Source organism: Eriocheir sinensis, chromosome 13, assembly GCF_024679095.1.
Source record: "Eriocheir sinensis breed Jianghai 21 chromosome 13, ASM2467909v1, whole genome shotgun sequence".
Lineage (NCBI taxonomy): Eukaryota > Metazoa > Arthropoda > Malacostraca > Decapoda > Varunidae > Eriocheir > Eriocheir sinensis.
The window spans coordinates 10501412-10524289 of record NC_066521.1 but is presented as its reverse complement, the minus strand read 5'-3'; the positions used below and the strand labels follow the sequence as shown (position 1 = coordinate 10524289).

Genomic DNA, 22878 nt, shown 5'->3' with positions numbered 1-22878 from the left:
TACATCCGCTTACCTCACCACCAGGCACCACGTGACGCTTGAGGGCAAAACACTAACAAAGGAACGTTACATGCCGCTTCGCAGGTTATAATAATCCAATACGTCCATTAACGATTTCCACTGCAGATAATTAAGCTTCACCCAAGCCACTTGCATGTAACCAAAGTAACATGTAGCAATGCAAGCACCACCTGTCTCATTTATGAAACAAAACGAAGAATAGTGGGAAATTATGTTGCTGTGGGATTCCCAGAGCGTTGTCATGACTACACAGTAGTCTCGTGACCGGCGATTCATTATTTCATGCATGGAAGGACTGGAATGGCGAGTTCTATACTAAATCATCATGTATCCACAATCCTCTGTCCCCGGAAGAATGTAGAAGTGGGAATCATGCACCTGGGCAGGGAATAAAAAGAGGAAATCAAAAAGTAAAATAAAGCCTTGATAGTCTTCGACAACTTCATCAGCATCTCAGGTTATACGTTGTTAAAAATACTAATATAGTTAAGTCATGGTCCCAATGAGGCCGCTGAGATCATGAGGTACTGGAAAAAAATAACATCGTACGTATCATGACGTATACGCGTATCGCTCATGTACCAAAAAAAAAAAAAATAAAAAAAAAATAAGGCAGCCATCCGGGTAAAACGTTCAGGTAAATATTTTTAACAACGTATAACCTGAGATGCTGATGAAGTTGTCGAAGACTATCAAGGCTTTATTTTACTTTTTGATTTCCTCTTTTTATTCCCTGTAGATAAGATGCTTTCAGGTGTGTCACAGGTAATAGCAAAGTGCAGTATAATGTACTAAATTTGAGAAACACTCATTAAAAGATAATTTCTCAAACACATTTCCTGTTATACCTATTGCATAAAGGGAAGGATATGGCAAGCAAATTGAGGGCCTCCCCCCCCTTGGATCCGTCAGTGGCCGTTTCTCAGGTTTGTCACTGGTTTTCACACTCCAGTGAGTCTCCGCCTAGCTATAAATACGCAGGGTTGAGTTTCGAACCCTGACCCGGGGTAATTGGAACGCACTTCACCCAGCCAAACGTTTATCCTCCCTTCTGACTGGCCGATAGGTTGGTACTTGGGGAAACCCGGGGGAAGGTAAATTGTAATAACCCGGGTGTTACACTAGTGTCTCTGGGTAATGGGTTCTTGTCCACAACTGTCTCAAAGGCCATCGAGACATGGACATCGAGGCCGCACACAGCTATTGGGTATGTCCCAAATTTTACTTTTACACTTTAGTGCAATGTCAGTTATCTAGAAATGTTTAATTCTTATATATATATATATATATATATATATATATATATATATATATATATATATATATATATATATATATATATATATATAAAAAAGTTATGTATCCTATGGGTCAACGTTGGCAAAGGTCTAACTGAATGATAATATACGTACTTAAAACAATTAAGAAAATCCTGCAAGTTCCTAGAGGTTCCCCAACAAAGAACTATGCATTCCTCAGCATTTGAATGAACCAAGGGATAATCGTAACTGCTGACATTTTATTGTTAAGATACAGAGAAAGAGATAATCATATATTCAGTAAAAGAGGAGTCAGTTTCATTTATTGAGAAAACAAATTAGAGTTCACAATGATCAGTCACACAATCAGAAAAGTACATGAAAAGCACTTCATATAATAAAGGCTTGAGTTTCTGGGATTTCAAGTTCTTCTATAACTTTATTTTCCCTTAAAGATAGAGAGAACTGAGGTATTTCTGCATAATAGCAGCAATAAGACAATGAAAGATTTTCTGCAGGTATAATTCTTCCTTAAGATTCCATGAATGTATTTGTAATAAGTGTCAACAAATTGCAGTACTTACTGTAGGTTACAATTTGCACAATGTTGCATGATGTAAAATGCTTAGTAGCTGATTAACAATGGTGCATTTTTCTACAATGAACTGTTATGCTTTGTCTGTGATGATTATCATGGCATTTGTGACTGTAACAAACTGTAACCCTTTCATTTAGTTAGTCCAATTAGTAGAGTAAAAATAAATGTTATGCAGATATTGAATATTTATCTCGGTATTATAGGTAGGAGTAGTATAGAAACAATTTAATGATGATCAACTTGCAAGAAGGCAATCAACAGATATGTACAGCTGAGCACAAAAAGCTCTTCTTATGCAATTGCTAAAAACATTACTAGAATTGCAAGATAAACATAGTGTATAATGGCCTATTACAGTATATATACTTCAGTATCTGCAGTATATCTCAATTCTGAAAATGCTTACAACACTTGACATAACAGTTGTAGGTAGAAGCTCTGTATGATTTCTTTTGAACATGAAACAAAAAGCTACACACCCTAGTAACCACTTATATACGTTTATATACGTTCATAAACTGAAAGTACCGGCAAGACAGCCAAGTCCTCGGGAACAGCTGGTATACGTTATGCCTTCTGTTCCGGTATGCTAAGTTTCAATGCAAATTTTAGTGAGATATTTTGTGTCACTAACGAGTGAGGACCAAAGAGTTGCTGCCATGCCCAGGTTGCTGCTGGTTTGCGCAAATGGAAAAGCCACCATAACAACAAAACCATTCATCAGTTGAAGCCTCAAAGAGATGATGAAATCAAGTGCTTCATGCACAGGATAAGAGCTGCTCCAACCCTGAAGTTTAATTTTTCAAACATTTATGATGAGAATAAAGTATTTAAAATTTAGGTTTTCAAAAATTAATTTTCTGTCCTACAGTACATATACTGAATTACACTCTGCTCTTAAACACAGTTGTAATTAGAGTGCATCTACTGAATATTCTTTGATAAAATAGGGCAAAATACATAAGTTAGAACTGAATATTTTTACAGTATGCATTCATTTAATAGCAAGAACAGCAATACCAAAACCATCTAATAAGCAGTAATTAATTTGTTTGTAATAATCCAGTTCTTTCCTCTTTCATATTTCATACTTCTTTATTCTAGTGAATATTATCTTCATATATCTTTTGTTCTAACTACAGTACACCAGAGCCGTAGATAGAGTGGGTTTGGCCAATGCGGGAAATGACAGCTCATGCGTGATTGGCCCAGCCAGGTCACATGACCACTACCAGCCATGTTGCTACCCACGCCCAGCCCGCAAAGTTCAAACTGCTCTCAGCTTGAATACAGACAAAGTCAGTGCAGAGCCGTAGAGTCGGTGTATGTGATTGTGTGTGCAGTATGGTTTGCTGTGTAGACATAGGGTATGCTGTCTGGCCTGGAATGGGCAGGATGATGCACAGATCCACATAGACAACGACAGTACGTGGGAAGTAAAAGTGAAGCGACTGAACTGGCAAGCTCACAATAATGCATACATATATGTTCGGTAAGTTCATCATTTTCTTAAACGCAGCCCTTATAACAGTTTCTTTGTGTGCGATTCCATGTTGTCGGTGTGGTGTGTGTATGTTGTCTGTACTACTGAATTAGTGTGTTTGTCGATAACTGAGGTGCGTTAGTTTTCTGTAGCAGCGGCTTCACATATTGCACTGATGACTGCATGAAAATCATTATGGCTGCACAAAAAATCTTCAGGGATAAAGGAGACAGCTTTGGGAGCAAAAAACAATTAGTTAACAGTCTCGTGGATGTGACAGAGAGGATGACAAGCAAAACACAACTTCCAACTTGTCATAATATTAAGAATAAACTACTAAAACATTATTTCACTTTACGAATGCATATTTATGCTCGCAAACATGAAGCTGTTATTAGAAGTCAGGTGAAACAGACAAAGGGAAGGAGTGATTTAGGCAGCAAAAGTATGACAATGAGGGCTGCAGTCAATAAATATGGATAAGTGTATGTGCTTACCTATTAGTTACATAATTCATACCAATAATTGTCCATCTGTACGTTAACAATATAACATCTTCATACATATGTATATGGCGTTAAGAGAATAGTTTGTAAGAAACGATTTGATGGGTGAGGCAGCAGAGCCGTACGGCTGGGAGCAGATGACGGTGGCTGGCAACACGCTGGGTTGCAACATTGCAGAGTTGGCCAAACTCTTTCTATCTATGGCTCTGCAGTACACTCTTTAAAAATATATATACTTGTTGTATTATAATTTTTGAATTTCTTTACATCAAATGTATAATTTATGTACTTATTTTCTCTTAGCATTTTTTTTTAAAGATTATCAATATAATTTATTGACAACATTTCCTGTGACAGTTTCCATACTTTGAAACAGCATGACAACACTCAGGCAGGCTGGGTCTGTTTCCATGTACACTTCACTCTTTATTTTACTGGAGATTAATTTGAACACATTTTCCTACATTTGAGTTACTGAACAGAACTGACTGGTGGTTATCATTCTATCCTTCTGACTTGCCACATTCTAGAATCTAAGGATGCACATGATGAAAAAAATGGCTGCAACTCCAATACTGGAAAACATGTGATTCATTCTGCTTCATAAAAAGCTTCTTCTACTTCAACAGTGTCACATCTTAGAGCACACTTATTAAATTCTAACACAACATGGCACTTGTCAATCGATGATCAAAATAAATTTATATATATATATATATATATATATATATATATATATATATATATATATATATATATATATATATATATATATATATATATTTTTTTTTTGTTTGTTTTGTTTTCAGTACCAGGTCAGCTGCTATAGACATGAAACTCAATTTCCCATACCTTGGACAGCGACCCAGATGAAACCATTCCAACACAGAAATGATCACTGACCTACACACCAACAAACTATAATTCATCGTAAGATTGTCTTCATAATAGTGTAAGAAAACTGTTGTAACTCTCAGCCTCTAAATACAAACTGCCAACTTCAATACATTACCTATAATATTATGTTTTCTTAATACTTATTAAATTTGTAGGAAATCTACAAAATGTTGGCCTTATAGCAAAGCTTCCTCCTCACAGACACACTACATTTGATGGCCCTCAGGTGTTGACGTGCACAGGCTGTGTTTCTGGTGTGGGCACGTCCGGACACAGCTGCTTGCCTCCACCATCATCACCGCCACAGACCTAATACAAGGATTTCCTCTCTTGTTAGTTTGATGTAAAAGTGCACTTTGATCACAGGTGAATTATAATACCAAAGAAGTTAAAATGTTAAGAGTACAGCTTAGAAAATAAATTTCTCACTTTACAAACAATCAATCACATATGCAACAGATGCACCAGAAATATTTCACCGTACTAATCAAACTAATAGATTGAAGCTGTAGAACATAGCAAATACATATATGTATCATGAGTAGCTAGGAACAGCATGGTCTTCATGTACATATCAAAGGTATGTCAACAGATAACCAGTGTCATGGGAGGAGTATAATGTATACTGCATCCAAATAAATAAAATGAACAGGGAAAGTTTGTTCTACAAGCTATAGGATATTTAACATTTAAATAATATGGTGACATAATTACAGTTACAACGCAGCAATGAACATGAGATTTTATGAAAATAGATAATATATATACTCAAAATGGTAAATATAGCTTGATGCAGTGTTAAGACATTTCATGAAATACTACATGAAGTAGAAGACAACTCTGGTTTGTAGATATGTATATATCTACATATACAAGTGACTGCACTGAACACACATGTACACCAAAAAGAGCTATATTTACATTAACGATATTAAAATGACCTGAAATTTGAAAGCCTGGTGTTTAGTAGACTACCAACAGTGGGTAAAAAATGTAAAATCTATCTGTCACTTCCTAGAAAAATCTGTTTTCCTAACTATGCTAAAACTGATGACTAATGGAAGATTTTCCCATATAGGTTTTTCAATTCCAGTGATAATTTTGTGGTCCCCAAACCATCCAGGCATCATTTTATAAACTGCAATACATTATAATATTCAACAAGACTGAATAAAAAAAAATTCAATATTCTATATAGCAAATGAAGCATGCCATTAAAATTGCAGAGTACTAGGCAGCTGTTTTAGGGGACAGTTTCATGAGTTGAAAATAAAATTGAAGAATAATTTTATACAAGTAGACGACTTCAGGATTTAGCAATTATATAAGATGGAATGTAACAATCACAACTTTTATCTTGTATAACCTAAATGAATAAGTCAAGATATAAAACAACAATCACTGAGAATATCAAACAAAAGGGGATGATTAATTTTTCATATCAAATATGGATATAGGAACATCCCATGTACTCTTCAAAGTTAAATAGCATGCTCTTTGATAGAGCAAAAAGATATAGGCAATTTACAAAATGTAATCTGACAAGAATGGATGGATTTAAGGAGACGTGAGATTATTTTCATACCACACTTTTAATTGCCCTGCCTTTAGTTTCTTGATCTGCCATAAAAAATGTTGACAATTAGTGCTAAAAGATTAAAAAAATAAACTATGAATTCCACCTATTACTGACCCAAAGTTCAAAACTCAGCTTTACTCATGAATCCCTTTCCTCTATCACCTTAACTTTTCAGCTACTCAGATTAGCAAGTTGAAAAAAAAAAAAAAAAAAAAAAAAAAAACATCTTTAGCTTTAATCTTTAAAATCAAAATACTTTACTGATATAGCTTCTTGAAACAAACAACAGAACTTTAATCACATATAATGTGTGAAAACTCTTGTGTGGAAAGATAGTTTCCAAAATACCCCCAATGAAAATTTGCCACTACTCAGTTAACTAACTAGTCACTCAGTCAAGAATGTGACATTAGCAAGGATTGGGTCATGGTACGGATAGAAAATATATCTCAGAGTAGTCTCAGTGCCCAGTAAAATAGGCAGCATTAAATCTAAAATGCTTAGTACATGCATGGAATATATATATTTTTTCAAAAATTATGCATATACTGACAGTATGTATTAATAAATGTTTTCAACAGACTGAATACAATGAATGTGCAGAGTTATGCTTTAGCTCCAAATACACTTTGCAGCTTGGCACATCTGAAGCTCACTTCATATGACTGTTTTACATTTGAAACTGGAAGGTATATTAGATGAATTCATGTTTTGTAATTGAATAATTACAGAACTTGCCCTTCACAAAGCTCAGTTATTAGAAGAATTTAATAATCAACAACAGGAGTAATGTATTGCTGGACATGTCCTGCAGTGTGCTGAAGGAAAGCCACTCCAGCATTAGCTAGTAGCCACTAACAGACAAAGACTAATACAAAATTATTTTAGTTTTTCACTGAATTAACAAACATGACTAATAGTGATAAAAAAAAAATCTTACCAACAGCACCATGTAGAGACTGCTTGTGAGGCATGTTATGATTAAATGATTTTATCTCAAATTTGCTAATATTAGATATAATTCTTAAACTTCATTGAATTATTAAAGACACCCAAGTAATAAGCTGATTAACCTATTCCATGTTTAGTATCAATGGCTAAGCTTTTCATAAGTGTAATATCTCTGAGGGTTTCAGAGAGCTGTGATTAATTAAAAAAATCAATAGATAAAAATCATAAATTTCCTACACAGACAAATTATAATGGGAGAAAGTCTTTACAAAATTCCAGATTTATGAAATTATATAACTGCACGTATGAAACAAAACCACAAGGAGTATGCCAGAAAAGGGGATTATGCAAACATTAAAGCAAATTGAGAGAAACCTTTCCTGAGAAACAGTAACTGCCCACCCTGTGCCTGGCTCACTTCTGAATAACACGTGTGTGCTGCACAGTGCATTACATTTTCCAACACAAAGTTAATACATTCAAACAAGTTTAGTTTACTGTTTAAATCACTCTCAAGCAAGTATGATGCAAACCACTTTTCAAGCATACCTTTTAGAATTGTTCATTAGTGTGAAAAAAAGCCATTTAAGATCAGTATACACTCTTGTCCTTGTCTTTATGGTCATTTTGGTTGGTGAACTCTGTTACCACATGCATGTAAACCTAAGAGTTACCTATTATTCCAGTACATAAAAATCATACCAACTGAAACTTTTTCCATGAATAATGATGTGATGTGCATGATATATCTGATCAGATAGAAGTGCAAAAAGTATGAAAATCTTTATGAAGAGGGTAGTAGATGTTACGTGGTGATTCTACATGTTCTTGTAAAATCTGCGAACAAAATCTTGGAGGTTGTATACAGTCCCAACACCTCGCTTGGGGTCCATGCTGATGAAGTCATCAAGGTTGTGCACACATTCTGAAATTATAGTGAAAGAGCAGCTATGATTATCATTAGTGATGAGAAGCAAAAAAAATAAAAAAATAAAAAAATAAATAAATAAATAAATAAATAAATAAATAAATAAATTGTTGAATGGGTATTGGATAATTGTGTTTGCATGAACTGGAGGAGTGGAGTGTTTACAAGCTCACTTCCAAGCAGTGTACAATAATTATGTTGATGGCAATGTAAATATGGATATTAACTCAACAAACTGCCACACTTTTTTGAAACTCCATTGTTTTAGATTTATGATAAAACAAAAATCATCTAAGAACAAGCAGAACTTAAACTAGTAATCCCAGTGGTGTATCTTTTAAACTGTATACTTTCCATCAGGAAAATTATGACAGGAGTAGGGGAGAGGGGTGATGATTTGGACAGTGGGATGGTCCGGCCATAGCACTTATTGTAAAGTGTATGGGACTGAGTGCCTCGAGATTTTGTGTGAATGTGCAAAACTTTGTTGCCTTGTCCCACAAAGGGACAACCACACCCTCAGAGCTGTTATTTTCGATGAAAGTCCGATTTTATATGTGTTTTTGCATCTCGTATGTAATATTTTCAGGGTGTATCGTAAGCTCTCACTTCAAAAAAGTGCCAATTAGCGAGATGTAAATTATTTCAGTGACGCAGCGATGCACGGCGAAGGTATTGCCGTATAACACGATCACCCAGCTCTCGTGCTGGAAAAGGAGTGTGACCATACATTTGCTTTTTATAGAGTCGTGATGATTCGGACAGTTGATTTTTTCATGATTTTTATTAAATTTATATCAATTTAAACATTATAGGTGTTGCAACGGTTATAAAAAGGTTAATTTGGTTGATTTATATTCAGGTATTATGCTTGTGAGAAGAGAAGGAAGCCATAAAACCAAAATTTTTGAGATATTTCTTGTAGTTCTCCTTTTATTTTTTTCCCTTATAAATATTGAGAGGGTACTTTTGTCCTTATACAAATGTTTTGTAGTAGATATAATCTTGTTTATTAGCCAATCAAACTTAAGTTATATTAATATTATGGCGAGTATTATGAGTGTCCGTACCATCCCACCTCCCTGGCCGAACCATCACCACGGGTGGGGATGGTTCGGAAGATTTAGAAACTTGTCTTTCATCACCTACATCTGAAAACTGAAAATAGCTACGAGTGTCATATTAGCAGCCTAAAGAGCCAAATGATGGAGGAACATTTTGAGGTCAACGAAATTACACTACTTCTTAAACTTTTTTTTTCTAAAAATATTTTTCTAAAAAGTGGCCAAATCATCACTGCTCTCCTCTATAACTGCCAATGGTCATGCAGTTTCTTACAAAAATTATAATTTAGGGTCTGGGCTGCCCTGCAACCAAGGAGTAAGGAGGGGCACAGCCCACCTAGCAACATTCAAGGTCCCGTTGCAATTCAAGCACTTAGAATTTGCCCCTCTGTGATGCAATTATTTTGTTTAGTCAAATTAACTTTAAGATCCTACTTAGGTCTATTTAAAAACAACAAAAAACATAACAGATAAGTAGCATACTGCTTGGTTAGCTTTAAATGAATAAAGAAAAATCTTTGAGAATAGGTATCACAAGATGTTTGGTCTCCATTACCTTATTTTTAGCCCTTCTAGCCTTGGATCCCGGTTGTAGGGCTGGTTTTGGGCCCCATCAATTTACTGTATCAGAAATGCTCTGGGTTCTAACTTTTAAGTATACAGACAAACCTCACCAATTGTGCACATATGGGCGGTCTGAAGGTGCGCAAATGGCGAATGCGCAAATGGCGAACTTAATAACCTATAGGGAAAAATACATATGGGCGGTCACGGCCAAAAAAAAAAAAAAAAATAAATAAATAAATAAATAAATAAATAAATAAAAGTGCTGGCCAGAAACACGTCATACTCACTGCCAATCTCTCGCTTTTTTCTTCCACTGTCCACCTTCTTAATCACTTCCACCTGTGCAAGGTTCTTTCGGGGTTTAGGCTTCGATGATGGTGGTGCAAAGATGAGGCAGAAAACATCGAATAATCGCAGTCACCACGAGACGAGGAGAGGCGATCGGTTTTTGCGGGAAACATGTTGTGTACAGTCGCGATATGAAGTGATGTCGCCGCCCTCAAAATATTTCGTACGGGAGCATTTGAAGGTAACGGAAGTGATGTGTATTTATTGTTTATGTTATAATGTTCCCTTTTAATGATAATCTATAATACGTTGTGATGTAAAACACGGTAAAATAACATAGTAGTACCTGAATTACAATTATACATTCATTTGTTTTAAAAAATGCGACTGCGAATGTCATGTGTTGTCTTCAGTACTGAAGACAACCTTGAAATGATTTAGCTCACGTCGTGTGCTTACTTTGCAAAACAGTTGTTATACGTTGTTCAGATTTAGGCTATATATATATATATATATATATATATATATATATATATATATATATATATATATATATATATATATATATATATATATATTCTGGGTCATACCATGAACTGTCTTCTGCAGTTATTAATACACACGCACAGTATGACACGAAGGGAATGGACAGTTAGGCATTACTTTGCGTTTTATTCATTAAGAAACGATCAAATAATAAGGTTTCACATTAGACACCTTTTATTCACTATGATGGCTTCTTATCATAAGCATGGGCACTGAAATATATAGTAACATTGCTCAGTAACGATGATGAATGAAGAATGCCTTCATAGGTAGGGTTGCCATAATTATTTGAACTATCAAAATTCCGGACGCCTATACGAACACTGGACCATAGCCTAATGTTTGGCAACGCTGCGATTAGCCTACCCGCCCGCACCACCACCTCCATTTCAAAGCCATATATTCTTATTTCCCCACCCTCCTCAATTATTCTATGGCACTTATAAGCTGTGCACATGTTCCACTGATCACCTCCAAGCATTAGAAGTCTACATGAAGCTTTTGTCATCGTTATATTGACCAAGAAAGGCAATGATGTTTGCGATCGGCGGCAAAGAGTGAGTTACAAAACACGACTACTCTGAAGCTATATATTCTTATTTTTCCATCTCCGACTATCCCTCGGTAGGTATAGGCTGTGGGCATCTTCCCTTGTTCACTATCATGCATTAGAAGTCCACGGAAAGCTTTTGTTATCGTTATGTTGACCACGATAGGCAAAGAGTGAGTAAGGGCTGAATAATAGGTATGGTGCGCGGGCGATGACGTCATCATCAAACGAGAGTATAAATTAAATAAATTACGCCATCCTAGTTTAGGATATCGACTAATTATGCATGTCCTATATATTGTGCAAATGTTCGATTTATTGTTGTTAACAATGATCATGAAAAGATAATTTTACTTTCTGTTTGAGTAATATGTCGATATTTGGACTTCATTTGACTCTTTCCTCGGTGAACGAAAACACTTTGTGTCAAAATATTTCGACAAGTCTTCGTAAGACATCATTGAATATTTCTTTTCTATTTTTTTTTCTAGCTTGTAAAATATATTTTGTTAAGTTATGATGAAGCTACAGGAAAATAATGGTACTCTTGAAAATATATAACGATACTTGCGTGATCGAAAATAAACGTACACGGCGACATCACTTCATATCGCGACTGTACGTTGGCAGTGTTCTTCACTGGCGGTAGAGGGCGCGCGGGTGGTAGACAGCTGTAGCTCGCCAGCGGACGCCATTTTGCTGCCAGAACAGCTAGTAAACGTCCTCAGATCAGCGGACGCCATTTTGGTGCCAGAACAGCTCGTAAACGTCCTTGGAAGATCATCTGACGCCATTTTGCTGCCAGAACAGCTAGTAAACGCCCTAAAGATCATCTGACGCCATTTTGCTGCCAGAACAGTAGCCTCTTCCATTTAGCGTAACCCGTTTCTGGGTCGTGATCTGTAGAGTCCTTCATAGAGTCCCGACAACCTAAGATTTGGACGCCATTATTGGCCCTGTATTTTCGCCTCGCTTTTCAAACACTAGCACACGGTCTCGCGGCGAAGACAGGGCCAATAATGGCGTCCAAATCTTAGGCTGTCGGGACTCTATCTATCAAGGGACTCTACAGATCATGACCCAGAAACGGGTTACGCTAAATGGAAAAGGCTATAGTGTAAACGTCCTCAAGATCAGAGGACGCCATTTTGCTGCCAGAACAGCTATAGCCTCTTCCATTTAGCGTAACCCGTTTCTGGGTCATGATCTGTAGAGTCCCTTGATAGATAGAGTCCCGACAGCCTAAGATTTGGACGCCATTATTGGCCCTGTCTTCGCCGCGAGACCGTGTGCTAGTGTTTGAAAAGCGCGGCGAAAACACAGGGCCAATAATGGCGTCCAAATCTTAGGTTGTCGGGACTCTATGAGGGACTCTACAGATCACGACCCAGAAACGGGTTACGCTAAATGGAAGATGCTACTAGTAAACGTCCTCAGATCAGCGGACGACATTTTGCTGCCAGTGAGACGCCGTTGTGGCGGACTGAACGCCCCCCTGTTCCCCCCTCTACTGCGCATGCGCCGACCTGTGTTTATATGCGCTACTCGGCCCACTCCAAAACACTACAAAAATCGGTCCCCCCGAGCAACGTTGCCGGATTGTCGTACTCAGCCTTTTATGTTTGCCGATTTCCGACCCAATAAACTGCTTTCATCACCCAAATAACTGCCTTCATATATGGATGTCGTTTAAATGGTTAATTATTGGTGCTTGTTGGCAACAGTTATAGCCAGAAACCGGTAATTACGCGGCTCTGGAGTACGATAATCTGGCAACGGTGCCCTCGAACCCCGAGCTCGCCTGCCTCACCTCAGCAGCCGCACCCTTTTTTTAGTATGGTATCTTACCTGTATACAATAGGTACAGGATGTAAGCCATGAAGTTGTGACCTCATCTTCCCAGCAGGAGCAGAAGGCTAGCAATCCTGCCCTCCTATATGTGTATGTGATCCTGCGGCAGTGAAAGGCCGACAGTTCTGTCCTCCAGAGTGTGTGTGTGTTTTGTCTTGCTACAAAACGGTTTGAGCCATGCCATGAAAGGGAGGAGCATGCCGTCCCAACCCCCAGGCAGTACAGCGTGATTATACAACTAAGGATACATGTGTAATTAAGTAGCACCAGGAATAAAAAAAACATTATATCCTTGCATGTATCTATATTATATTTGGAAAAATATACTTGTTGTATGTATCCCTGATAATAAAATTTATCTATATGTGCTTAAATTTAAGTGAATGGAAGCATAAGTTGTGTAATGTGTGCCCCCCCAGACCCCCAAAATAAACTATAAGCTAAATCCCCCACACACAATAATGAACATAATCAAGTACTGGCAGATCTTTCGTAATAAATCTGCAATCGCTCCTTCAGACCTATTTGTTCTAACTCCTGATCTACCCACTAGAGTCCACCAGTACAAAATAGCCTCCCAGAATCCCTGGTCATCCTTCAGTCTCTATCTATTTAAATCAGCACTAGCTCATCAAATAGGGGTAAAGCTTTTAGAATATCACTACATGGACTATAGCTCTTCATCTTTAATATTATGAATTTTATTACGTTGACTGCGCATCTGCAGAGTGCTGGCTTCCTAGAGCCCCCGCCTCATCATGTGGATTTTGGGGTTGGGAAGCCTATCCTAACGTAACCTGGTGGGCGCCTCCCAAAACATACTAACCTAAGGGAGTTGTTACAGTCTTCATAATATTAATCTAGAGCATATAAAGGTATTTTGTAAAGGATTGGTGACCATAATTATTAATGTAGCAGCAGTCTCGCCTATGAAATAACCCCAACAAGTGATACAGAAAGAAGGGAAACCAATTTACTGAAGGCTTTTAGTTGTACGTTTTGATACCGTTGATGAGGATTCAGGCCCCGGTCCGCCGCCGCAGCAGCGCTCCACAGGGCCGCTAACATTATAACAGTAATATTAGCACCTAAAGTTGTCTTCAATCCTCATATTTGTTAAGTCGTAGGACTTAGTGAATAAGTGAGTCTTCAGCGCTTTCTTGAAGATTGCCAGACTGTCACTGTTCTTAACATCCCGGGTAACTCATTATAGAGCCTCAGGGCACTCTTCTCTTAGAGCCTGTACCGTTATATCCTGTTGTATATTACAGATAGTATGTTCAGATATGAGTAAAAAAAAAAATCGTTATACACAGTGGAAAATAACAGGCATGCAAATGACAGAATAAGGAGGGCGGACCGATGTCTCGTCGGGGGACCGATCAGTCTGCAGTAGAAGCGGGCCAGCTGGTCCCCCCCTTTAAATGGGGCGGGCCAACACGGGTCGGCGCATGCGCAGTAGAGGGGGGAACAGGGGGGAACGTTCAGTCCGCCACACCGTTATCATAGCGACGAGGTGCGCAAATGGCAAGATCACCTGCGCAAATGGTGGGATGATGGCCGTAAATTAGGGCCGCGCAAATGGCGAGGGCGCAAATGATGAGGTATTACTGTACTGCATCAACCAAGGAATAAAATGGAAGAATGAGATACAAAATTCTTCCACAAAGAAGACAAAAATTTTAAACACCCAACACTCACCTGGCAGCGCAATTGGAGGAGAGGGTGGCGGCGGGTGCATCCACGTCCCATCCTCACGCCTCATGTGTCGCCTGTCACTGGCAAACTTCTGTAGAAACATGGCTGCTGGCACTACTCTAAAGTATCTGTAGAGGAATAACAAACAATTAATGGCCATTCATCATCATCATTTTCATTTTATGTCAATAGTTCCCTTTTCAAGTGGTTAGAAGTCTGATGACTTTTATTGTCATAATTTTTGTTAGGGCAATAGGCAATCCGGACTTGGGATTGGCTCTTAGTTGGACTGGTTTACCCCCAAGAGGCTCACTGAATTGTACAAAATGTTTTAATCAGAAGGATAAGAAAAATCAAAGCACAGGAGCAGATACTAAATAATGAGGTAATAACCCATTCCCCAATATGCTATAACAAGAGCAGCAGGCTTATGCAGTAAGTTGTGGACCCCATTTTAGTTAGATATAGCAGTGGTTAGAAGGTTTGCCTATACATTTATAAGTTTGTGAATACATCAAGATCTAGTATAATAAGTAGGCATTACTAATATGCAAAGTTCTAAAAATGTTCAGTGAATGGAATAAAAATGTATAAGGGAAGTGAGTAGTACATACAACAAAACATTTTGGAGGCTTTTACATTTCATCTTTATAGATTCTTTTTTGACATTAGTAGTAAAGAAATGTTTGGGTAATAGTTTCATTCTATATGAGTCATATGAAACTTTTGACACAAAAGGGATAAATGTGAAGGCTACAGTAAAGTTTCATCATAAATATACAATGGTGAAGACAAGGTGTGTGACTTGTTTAGCTATTATGTGGGTATTATTCATAATGATTTACTAAAGAGGTGCAGGTTGGAATGGAATACACTAATAAAAAAAGATATTAAGCAGAACTGAACTGAAACAACATTCAGACTGATTAGAGTAAGAAATATGTCTGGAGGAATCTAAAAAATTACAGAACTGCAAGTCTATGACAAGATAGCTAAAGGTAATTCTGTAAAAGTGACACCCCAGAGAGAGGGAAAAATGTCTGGGGGACAATGCTGATTAATATAGGCAAAGTGGCTAATGCATCCTGACCTAATTCTACTCACCTGTAGTGTTCCGGACGTAGGATGTGGTCTGTGCGGAGTGTCTCTGTGACATACTTGTGGAAATAGGTCGGGAATGGCAGGTCAGAATCTAGATCAAACACCAAGCACCGCTCATCTGGTTCGTACATAAATATCACGTGGTAGTCCTGAAAGATGAAAGAGTGCTCAGCTGCGTGCCATTATGTCAAGAGTGTGTTAAGCTATGGTATTTGATCCTCAGCAGGGAACATCACCCAGGGTCATGAACAAAACCCATAACACTCCTGAGAATTAAAGTATGGGTGAACTTCAAGTGACTTGGGCAAGATAGCAAGATGAAACTTCAGTATTAGATCCAAAAACGTACACTGAAGGTTTTTGTCTCAATTTATAACATTTTCCATGTGGTAAAGTAGTTGTTTACTGAATTGATATTAGTAACTTATAGTATTCTGAGCTATTATTAGTATTGCCTTTTACCAAATATCTTACTGCTATGCCTATTATATCTACCATAAATGATTAGAGATTAACAATCTTGTTCATAGCTCTCTTATGACAGGTAAACAGAACAACAAGTACAAAATGTCATGCACTGGGCAATGCACTTCTGCCCTGCAGCAGAGATATGCAAAACTGCCAAACACTTGCCAGCCATTACAAATTCTATAATATTAAAATCACTGGTAGGAATTTAGAAAGATTACCTTAAGGGTTCTTCCTTTATATTTGTTTTACTGTACAGTTTCAGAGGGTAGGGTAAAGTTTGGTCATGGTAGGGTCTGGGATAAGGTGAAGGCCTGCTTAAGAGATCCAAAAATGAGGAGTAGACACAGAATTGAGTTCTTGAAGAGACATATTCTGACAGGTATAGTTTCACTATCCTTGATGTTACTTTCAAAGTGGACATTTTGCATCAAGATCTATGGATTCATTTATTTTCAAGGTAAACTTTCCCAAAGTTTTGTAAATTATCCTAATTTTGAAAATATTTATGCATAATTTTTACTGCCCCAAAATTCAACTTGAGCTAGTATACTGTAATGGCTTAGTCTTCTCAGCATCAGTACAATGCATGCACGGTGCTTGCTCAACGTGCCTTATGAATTGACATGCAAGATTATTTTTTTAATAAGAGAAATATTGACCTTCCATTAAAACACACGAATATGTATTGACTGTAACCAAATCTAAAACTGCAGCCATTTTTAATGAAGGACACACCACTGTCAGAATGACTCTTCCTCATTAAGATCAAAGTGACAGCAGCCAAGAGAAAGTCAGGTGTGTGCAGGTAAGTCAGCCCAGGCAGGTGTGGGCCCTGCAGGGTGGTAATGATCATGAGATTTTGAAGGTTGACTTTAACTTGTGCATTGGATGTTCAAACTTCAATTTATTACAAGTTTTAAGAATTTTGGTTTAAGGTATATTTCCAATGAATTTCTTGCCTGTAGCAAGAACCAACAATATTAAGGATGTTATTACTTTATATCTTAAAGACATAATCTTGCCATTCAGCCACTGCAATAAATAAAACATTTTCCATGCAAGAAACTTATTACCATGCACACACACATTATATATATATATATATATATATATATATATATATATATATATATATATATATATATATATATATATATATATATATATATATATATATATATATATATATATATATAAAATCACTGCTGCTAGTGAAAATGTCTGTGATCACTCACTGCAAAAGGCTATTAATGACTGCATATGGAAAAGCATTCAAGCAGTATATCAGTATGTAAATGTATAAGAATGTATAGCTGATGTCTGCCAAGCTGTATCCCACACAAGTTATTAACTTTGAAGAACAATTACATATGCTTCATTTCATAAACATTACTGATAGATTCTGAATATGAAGCAAATTAAAAGTGTTTCACCCCAAAAATCAAGGCATAAAATCAATGGCCATAAAACACCCACACTCCAGTCCACAGCTGTCAAATTACAGACACGGTCACCGGTTCACCACCACTTCCACCAAGCCACACAGCTGACAGGCTCCACCTCCCCAGCACTCCCTTCACACCTCAAAACTCTCAACACTGCAACTCACTCCACCACACATCAGACTATGTGCTGCTGATTTGGAAAATTCATATTCTACACAACCCAGAGCTAAGTTTCACTTGGGCTCTGCCTCTGAAGTGGCTTGGGAATGATAATAGTATGATGAGCTCCTGTATTGTGACATGATGGATGGGTGAATTTCATTGACCAAACTGTTTACATATCCAATTTTAATGTTAATGGGAATTTCAGTTTAAAAGATGTTTGGAAATAAAACTGACTAGGTAGTGAGTTATCTCAGATACGACACTGAACTGAAAACCATGATCAGGAAACTCACAAGAATTTAGATACGTCTGTAAACAATTGATTAACCAAAAATGGCTTTCTCAGCCTTTTATTTCTGAAACACCACAAAAATCTGTAAACAGCTGAGCCCACATAAATAAATTATCACTTGTTAATCAAAAATTTTATAGGCTGAACATTCTCAGTGGAAGTTCAGTCTGTTTCTACACACAACACTGATGGATAAAAGAGGCACATGTGTATGCCCTGCTGACTCTGGCCAGACACAGATGTGCTCTTGGGTTAACAGCACCTCTGCCACCCTCTAATGACAGAGTTTCCAGTGAATTGATATTGCTAGTGTGGAGTAAGTTCTGTTGAAACAAAATAGCATTTATGAGCCTAAAGCACTGACTTGAAACCATGCAAAAAAAAAAAAAAAAAAAAAAAAAAGTAAGACAAGCACTCACACAAACGCACACACAGCACACGAGTGTACCTTTTCACTCGGCGCAACACATGTGAAGATGTTAGAATAATCCTGGAACAATGCAGTAGAAAAAGATTTATATATATAAGAGAAATCTAGAAGAAAAAATGAAAATGTGGTGGGGGTTGAACAATCATGAGAGATCTGAGGGAAACAGTATAGACATGAGACTATAAAGGGTGCTGAGGTACAAAGATAGTACTCGAATAAAGGTCTTGAAAAAAACTAACGAATGAAAATCTTCTTTTCCTCGCGGGTGATGTTGCCTTGCTAAAATGGTGGACTTCATTAAATCACATGAGCAAGACCTCAAGGTAAAGGGAACTATGGAAGGCATTCAAGGATGGCAGCTGTAAGTCAGTCATGCATCCTTGTAAAATTCAACTGAAAAAAATATAAAATGCCCTATTTCTGTGCTGCTATGAGCATGAAACAGAGGTCTCACTTGTAACACCACAGCATGAGTTATACTACACACATGAGAATGATCAGTATGGTAATTACATACTACTTCTGAATTTCAAATTTATATTAACATCTTCTGATGCTCTTATATAGAGAGGTGGAGCTTTTGTGTGCAAGCATAAACTCAAGACAAATATATGTATTCAGATACAAAAATACTTGACAGAGTATTGAAGCAATGCATTATGCAGTATATTAGCTCTATTGAATATAACCAGTTACACAGCCAAACTTCATCTGTCTACATTGAGCACTTACCCAAAGCATGGTCAAGATTCATGAAATAAGAACTTAAACATTCTATTACAGATTGAACAATAAGTTGAAATTCCATGAAATTCATGTCTGAGTAGCACAAAAACTACTCTCTTGAAATTTGGCAACCATTATGGTCCACTGGATTATGACATCATTCATGAGAGGTCTGAGGCCCTCTTGCTTACCCAGGTAATTAGCTTGTCCTCAGATTTGCCCATTCGTTGTCTCCACAGTGGCACGCACCGGGACTCATTGCTGATGAACACCACAAAACACTTGCTCAGCTCCTGGGCTTCATGGGTCCGTACATACTCACACAGCCGCCACGCGTTCTCCTCACTGGGAAAGGAATTTGTAATTATGAATATTGCTTGGCAAGGTTCTTCCTTGTGTGAAAATGATCATTCTGTTGATATCAGAGTGTGTTAAATGTTGGAGAGAAGTTGTAAGCCATCACTCCTGTACTAAGCTAGATGAGAAGTGAATTCAACCTAAAAACTCGAGAAAATGAAAGATCTTCCAGAGTCCGGGTTGATGGGTGGTCTTCTGGACAGCATGTGGGTAGTCTTAGGCCACTTGGCGGTGACTGAAAAATCCCAGGTGGTGGTGTGGGGATCTGAACCGATGCTATCCATGGCGCGGTGAAAGCAGGTCCCGTACACTAACCACTCAGCCACCGCCTACCCAATATATATATATATATATATATATATATATAGATATAGATATATATATATATATATATATATATATATATATATATATATATATATATATATATATATATATATATATATATATATATATATATATATATATATATATATATATATATATATATATATATATATATATATATATATATATATATATATATTTATTTATTTATTCCCAGATACTTCTGCAAGGGATGTGATGGAAGTTTAAGTTTTCATGAGATTCATAATTGGCTGGATATAATGAATAGTTATTTTTACTAAAGCTGCATGTGAGGATCATGAAATTACTTAACAATAAATTTACATTCCTGAGAGACTGAGTTAATCATATTTGTTTTTAATATTAATTACTTGTGTCCATGCATTCAAAAAGTATGTTGCTACTACTTCATGTAGCAATGTAACTTATGTAGCCATCTTAATTTGCCAACATAATAATATGAACCAGCAACTTCTTGAAGATCTGATAGGCACATTTCATTTAATTAATTATGCAACTACATGATATATAATGTAAGAAACCCAAATTAGTATTTAACACAGGCAGTAAAGGTGAGTCACATAGCTGAGTACATGTAGCACAAACAGTGAGTGAAATATTGTTAAAAAGCTCCTGGATTTATTCTTTACTGAAAAACAGCATTTTGTCTGTTCTTTGTGCAATAATTATTATGATTCAGAATCGACTCTATTAAGTGAAACTTATAGAAGCTCTGCAAATTAATATGCTGTTGGTTTGTTACTGAAGCCCTTTCAAATGTAGGAAAAAAGATAATATTTTCTGCTTGCCACAAGGAAAAAAGAAAAAAAGGTCTCTGCAACAGACTTATGCAGCCCAAGGAGTGAGGCTGAGGCCCTTCACACTATGCCAGTACAACATGCCAGCTTCTGCATGGAAGGTCTTGGCCCCCCTATGACTGTATGACAGGTCTGAACCCTGAACACAGGTTAGTGGAGAAAAAATGGACGATGGTACTGAGGACAATGAGTGAATGGTCAACTCACCAATAGAACTGTGTGTAAGAACATTCTTCTAGGGCAGGCACAACGGTTTTAACAGTTTTGGGGACACCACGCCTCGAAGGACTGTCTGTGGCTGCGGCGGTCTGTGTCTGTGCCGCCATTACGTGTTGTGCTCGTTCACCAAACTGAGGAAATTGTCTGTTCTTTTTTCTGACTTTGTGCAATGGTAACTCTGGCAAGGTGTCACTGGAGGTCACTGGTTCACCATGAGTTGTTAGCCCTTCAGTTGCTGGGCCATGTTATGGGGCGCTGCACCTGAACTTCACATCTGCTCTTTGTCTGATGATCACTTTTTTTGCACAGGCACTGTGGTTGGAAAAGGTTACTATGAGAGCTGCTGCCAGGAAGATGAAAGCACATGCCATAAGATACACCTTGTACAATCACATGTAGGCTGCACATAAACTTGTTTTCTGGAACATGAGGAATCAAGCAGAACATCACATGAACATTGACACACCTGCACTATTGTGTATGAACACTATCATAACACTTTACAGGTAACTCTAAAACATAGATACACTTCCCCAAGATTACACATTCCTAATGCCTTCTTAATTCTAAATCGACTCCCCGTTCACAGTTCCTGCTCCCCTGGCAGCTGATTTATAATGAGATCAATCTTTTAGCTAATTAAATTACTGTACTTGTTCCGTGCTTCCGTTTCTAGTTCAGAGTAAAAAAAAATATTATTATAGTTAGAAGCCACTGCTGCTAGTTAGAGAGATAAAATGATCATGGAGTTATATGACCCTGGCACCTCACTGATATCTACAATGAATAATATACTTTATAGTATATAGCTCCGGGGTATACTACTTAACATGGTATAATATATTACTTGAGTATACGTTTATGGCATCATAAGTCCCAAAACAAATTTATGACATTACATGAAGACCTGTCATTAAAAGCATCAGCCGCAGCTTCAGGTTGTTACACAGCCATGCTGTCTGCTTTACAATGCCACAAGCTGGAGACAATGCACAACTGACCTGTATACATAAGCTTCAGCATAACTGCATCATATTTTTTTCAAGTATATCTTCTTTTTGGAATTCTCAAGGCTACATACATTACTTCCACACACGACAAACTGTTGCATAATTTGTATATCTATATCTATATATATATATATATATATATATATATATAGATATATATATATATATATATATTATATATATATATATATATATATATATATATATATATATATATATATATATATATATATATATATATATATATATATATATATATATATATATATATATATATATATATATATATATATATATATATATATATATATATATATATATATATATATATATATATATATATATATGTTGCCGGTAGGCATCTTCCTGGTGGGGGCCTGATGGTCAGCCTAGGCTTCTTCAGGTGAGCCCTGATGGTCGGCCCAGCCCGTTCTAAGCGCAGGCTAGTGTTTATAGTGGCGCCATCTTGCACTGGCTCATGCTGCCTGCTTCTCTAGAGTCCGGTTGATGGGTGGTCTTCAGGACAGCATGTGGGTAGTTTTAAGCCACTCGGCGGTGACTGAAAAATCCGAGTGGTAGCGTGAGATTCGAACCCGCATCGTCCATCACGCGTGAATGTGGGCCAATACGCTACCAGTTCGCCACATACCCTATATATATACTATATATATACTATATATATATATATATATATATATATATATATATAT

At 37.0% G+C, this 22878-nt stretch overlaps 1 protein-coding gene and 1 long non-coding RNA gene across 2 annotated transcripts; one reads left to right on the top strand and one right to left on the bottom strand.

Moving 5' to 3' along the window:
- The first annotated feature begins 669 nt into the window (after positions 1-669).
- On the top strand, positions 670-6596 carry LOC126997958 (uncharacterized). The gene is made up of 2 exons (XR_007752521.1): positions 670-1228; positions 4677-6596. It is a non-coding gene; the product is annotated as an uncharacterized LOC126997958 (long non-coding RNA).
- LOC126997957 (protein N-terminal glutamine amidohydrolase-like) lies at positions 1587-21470 on the bottom strand (the record flags this gene model as incomplete). The annotated part of the gene is given in 6 exon segments (XM_050859218.1): positions 1587-8219; positions 14790-14914; positions 15891-16036; positions 18709-18750; positions 19608-19761; positions 21147-21470. Coding segments are annotated over 6 exon segments (693 nt in total). The 3' UTR covers positions 1587-8112.
- Between the last annotated feature and the right edge of the window lie 1408 nt (positions 21471-22878).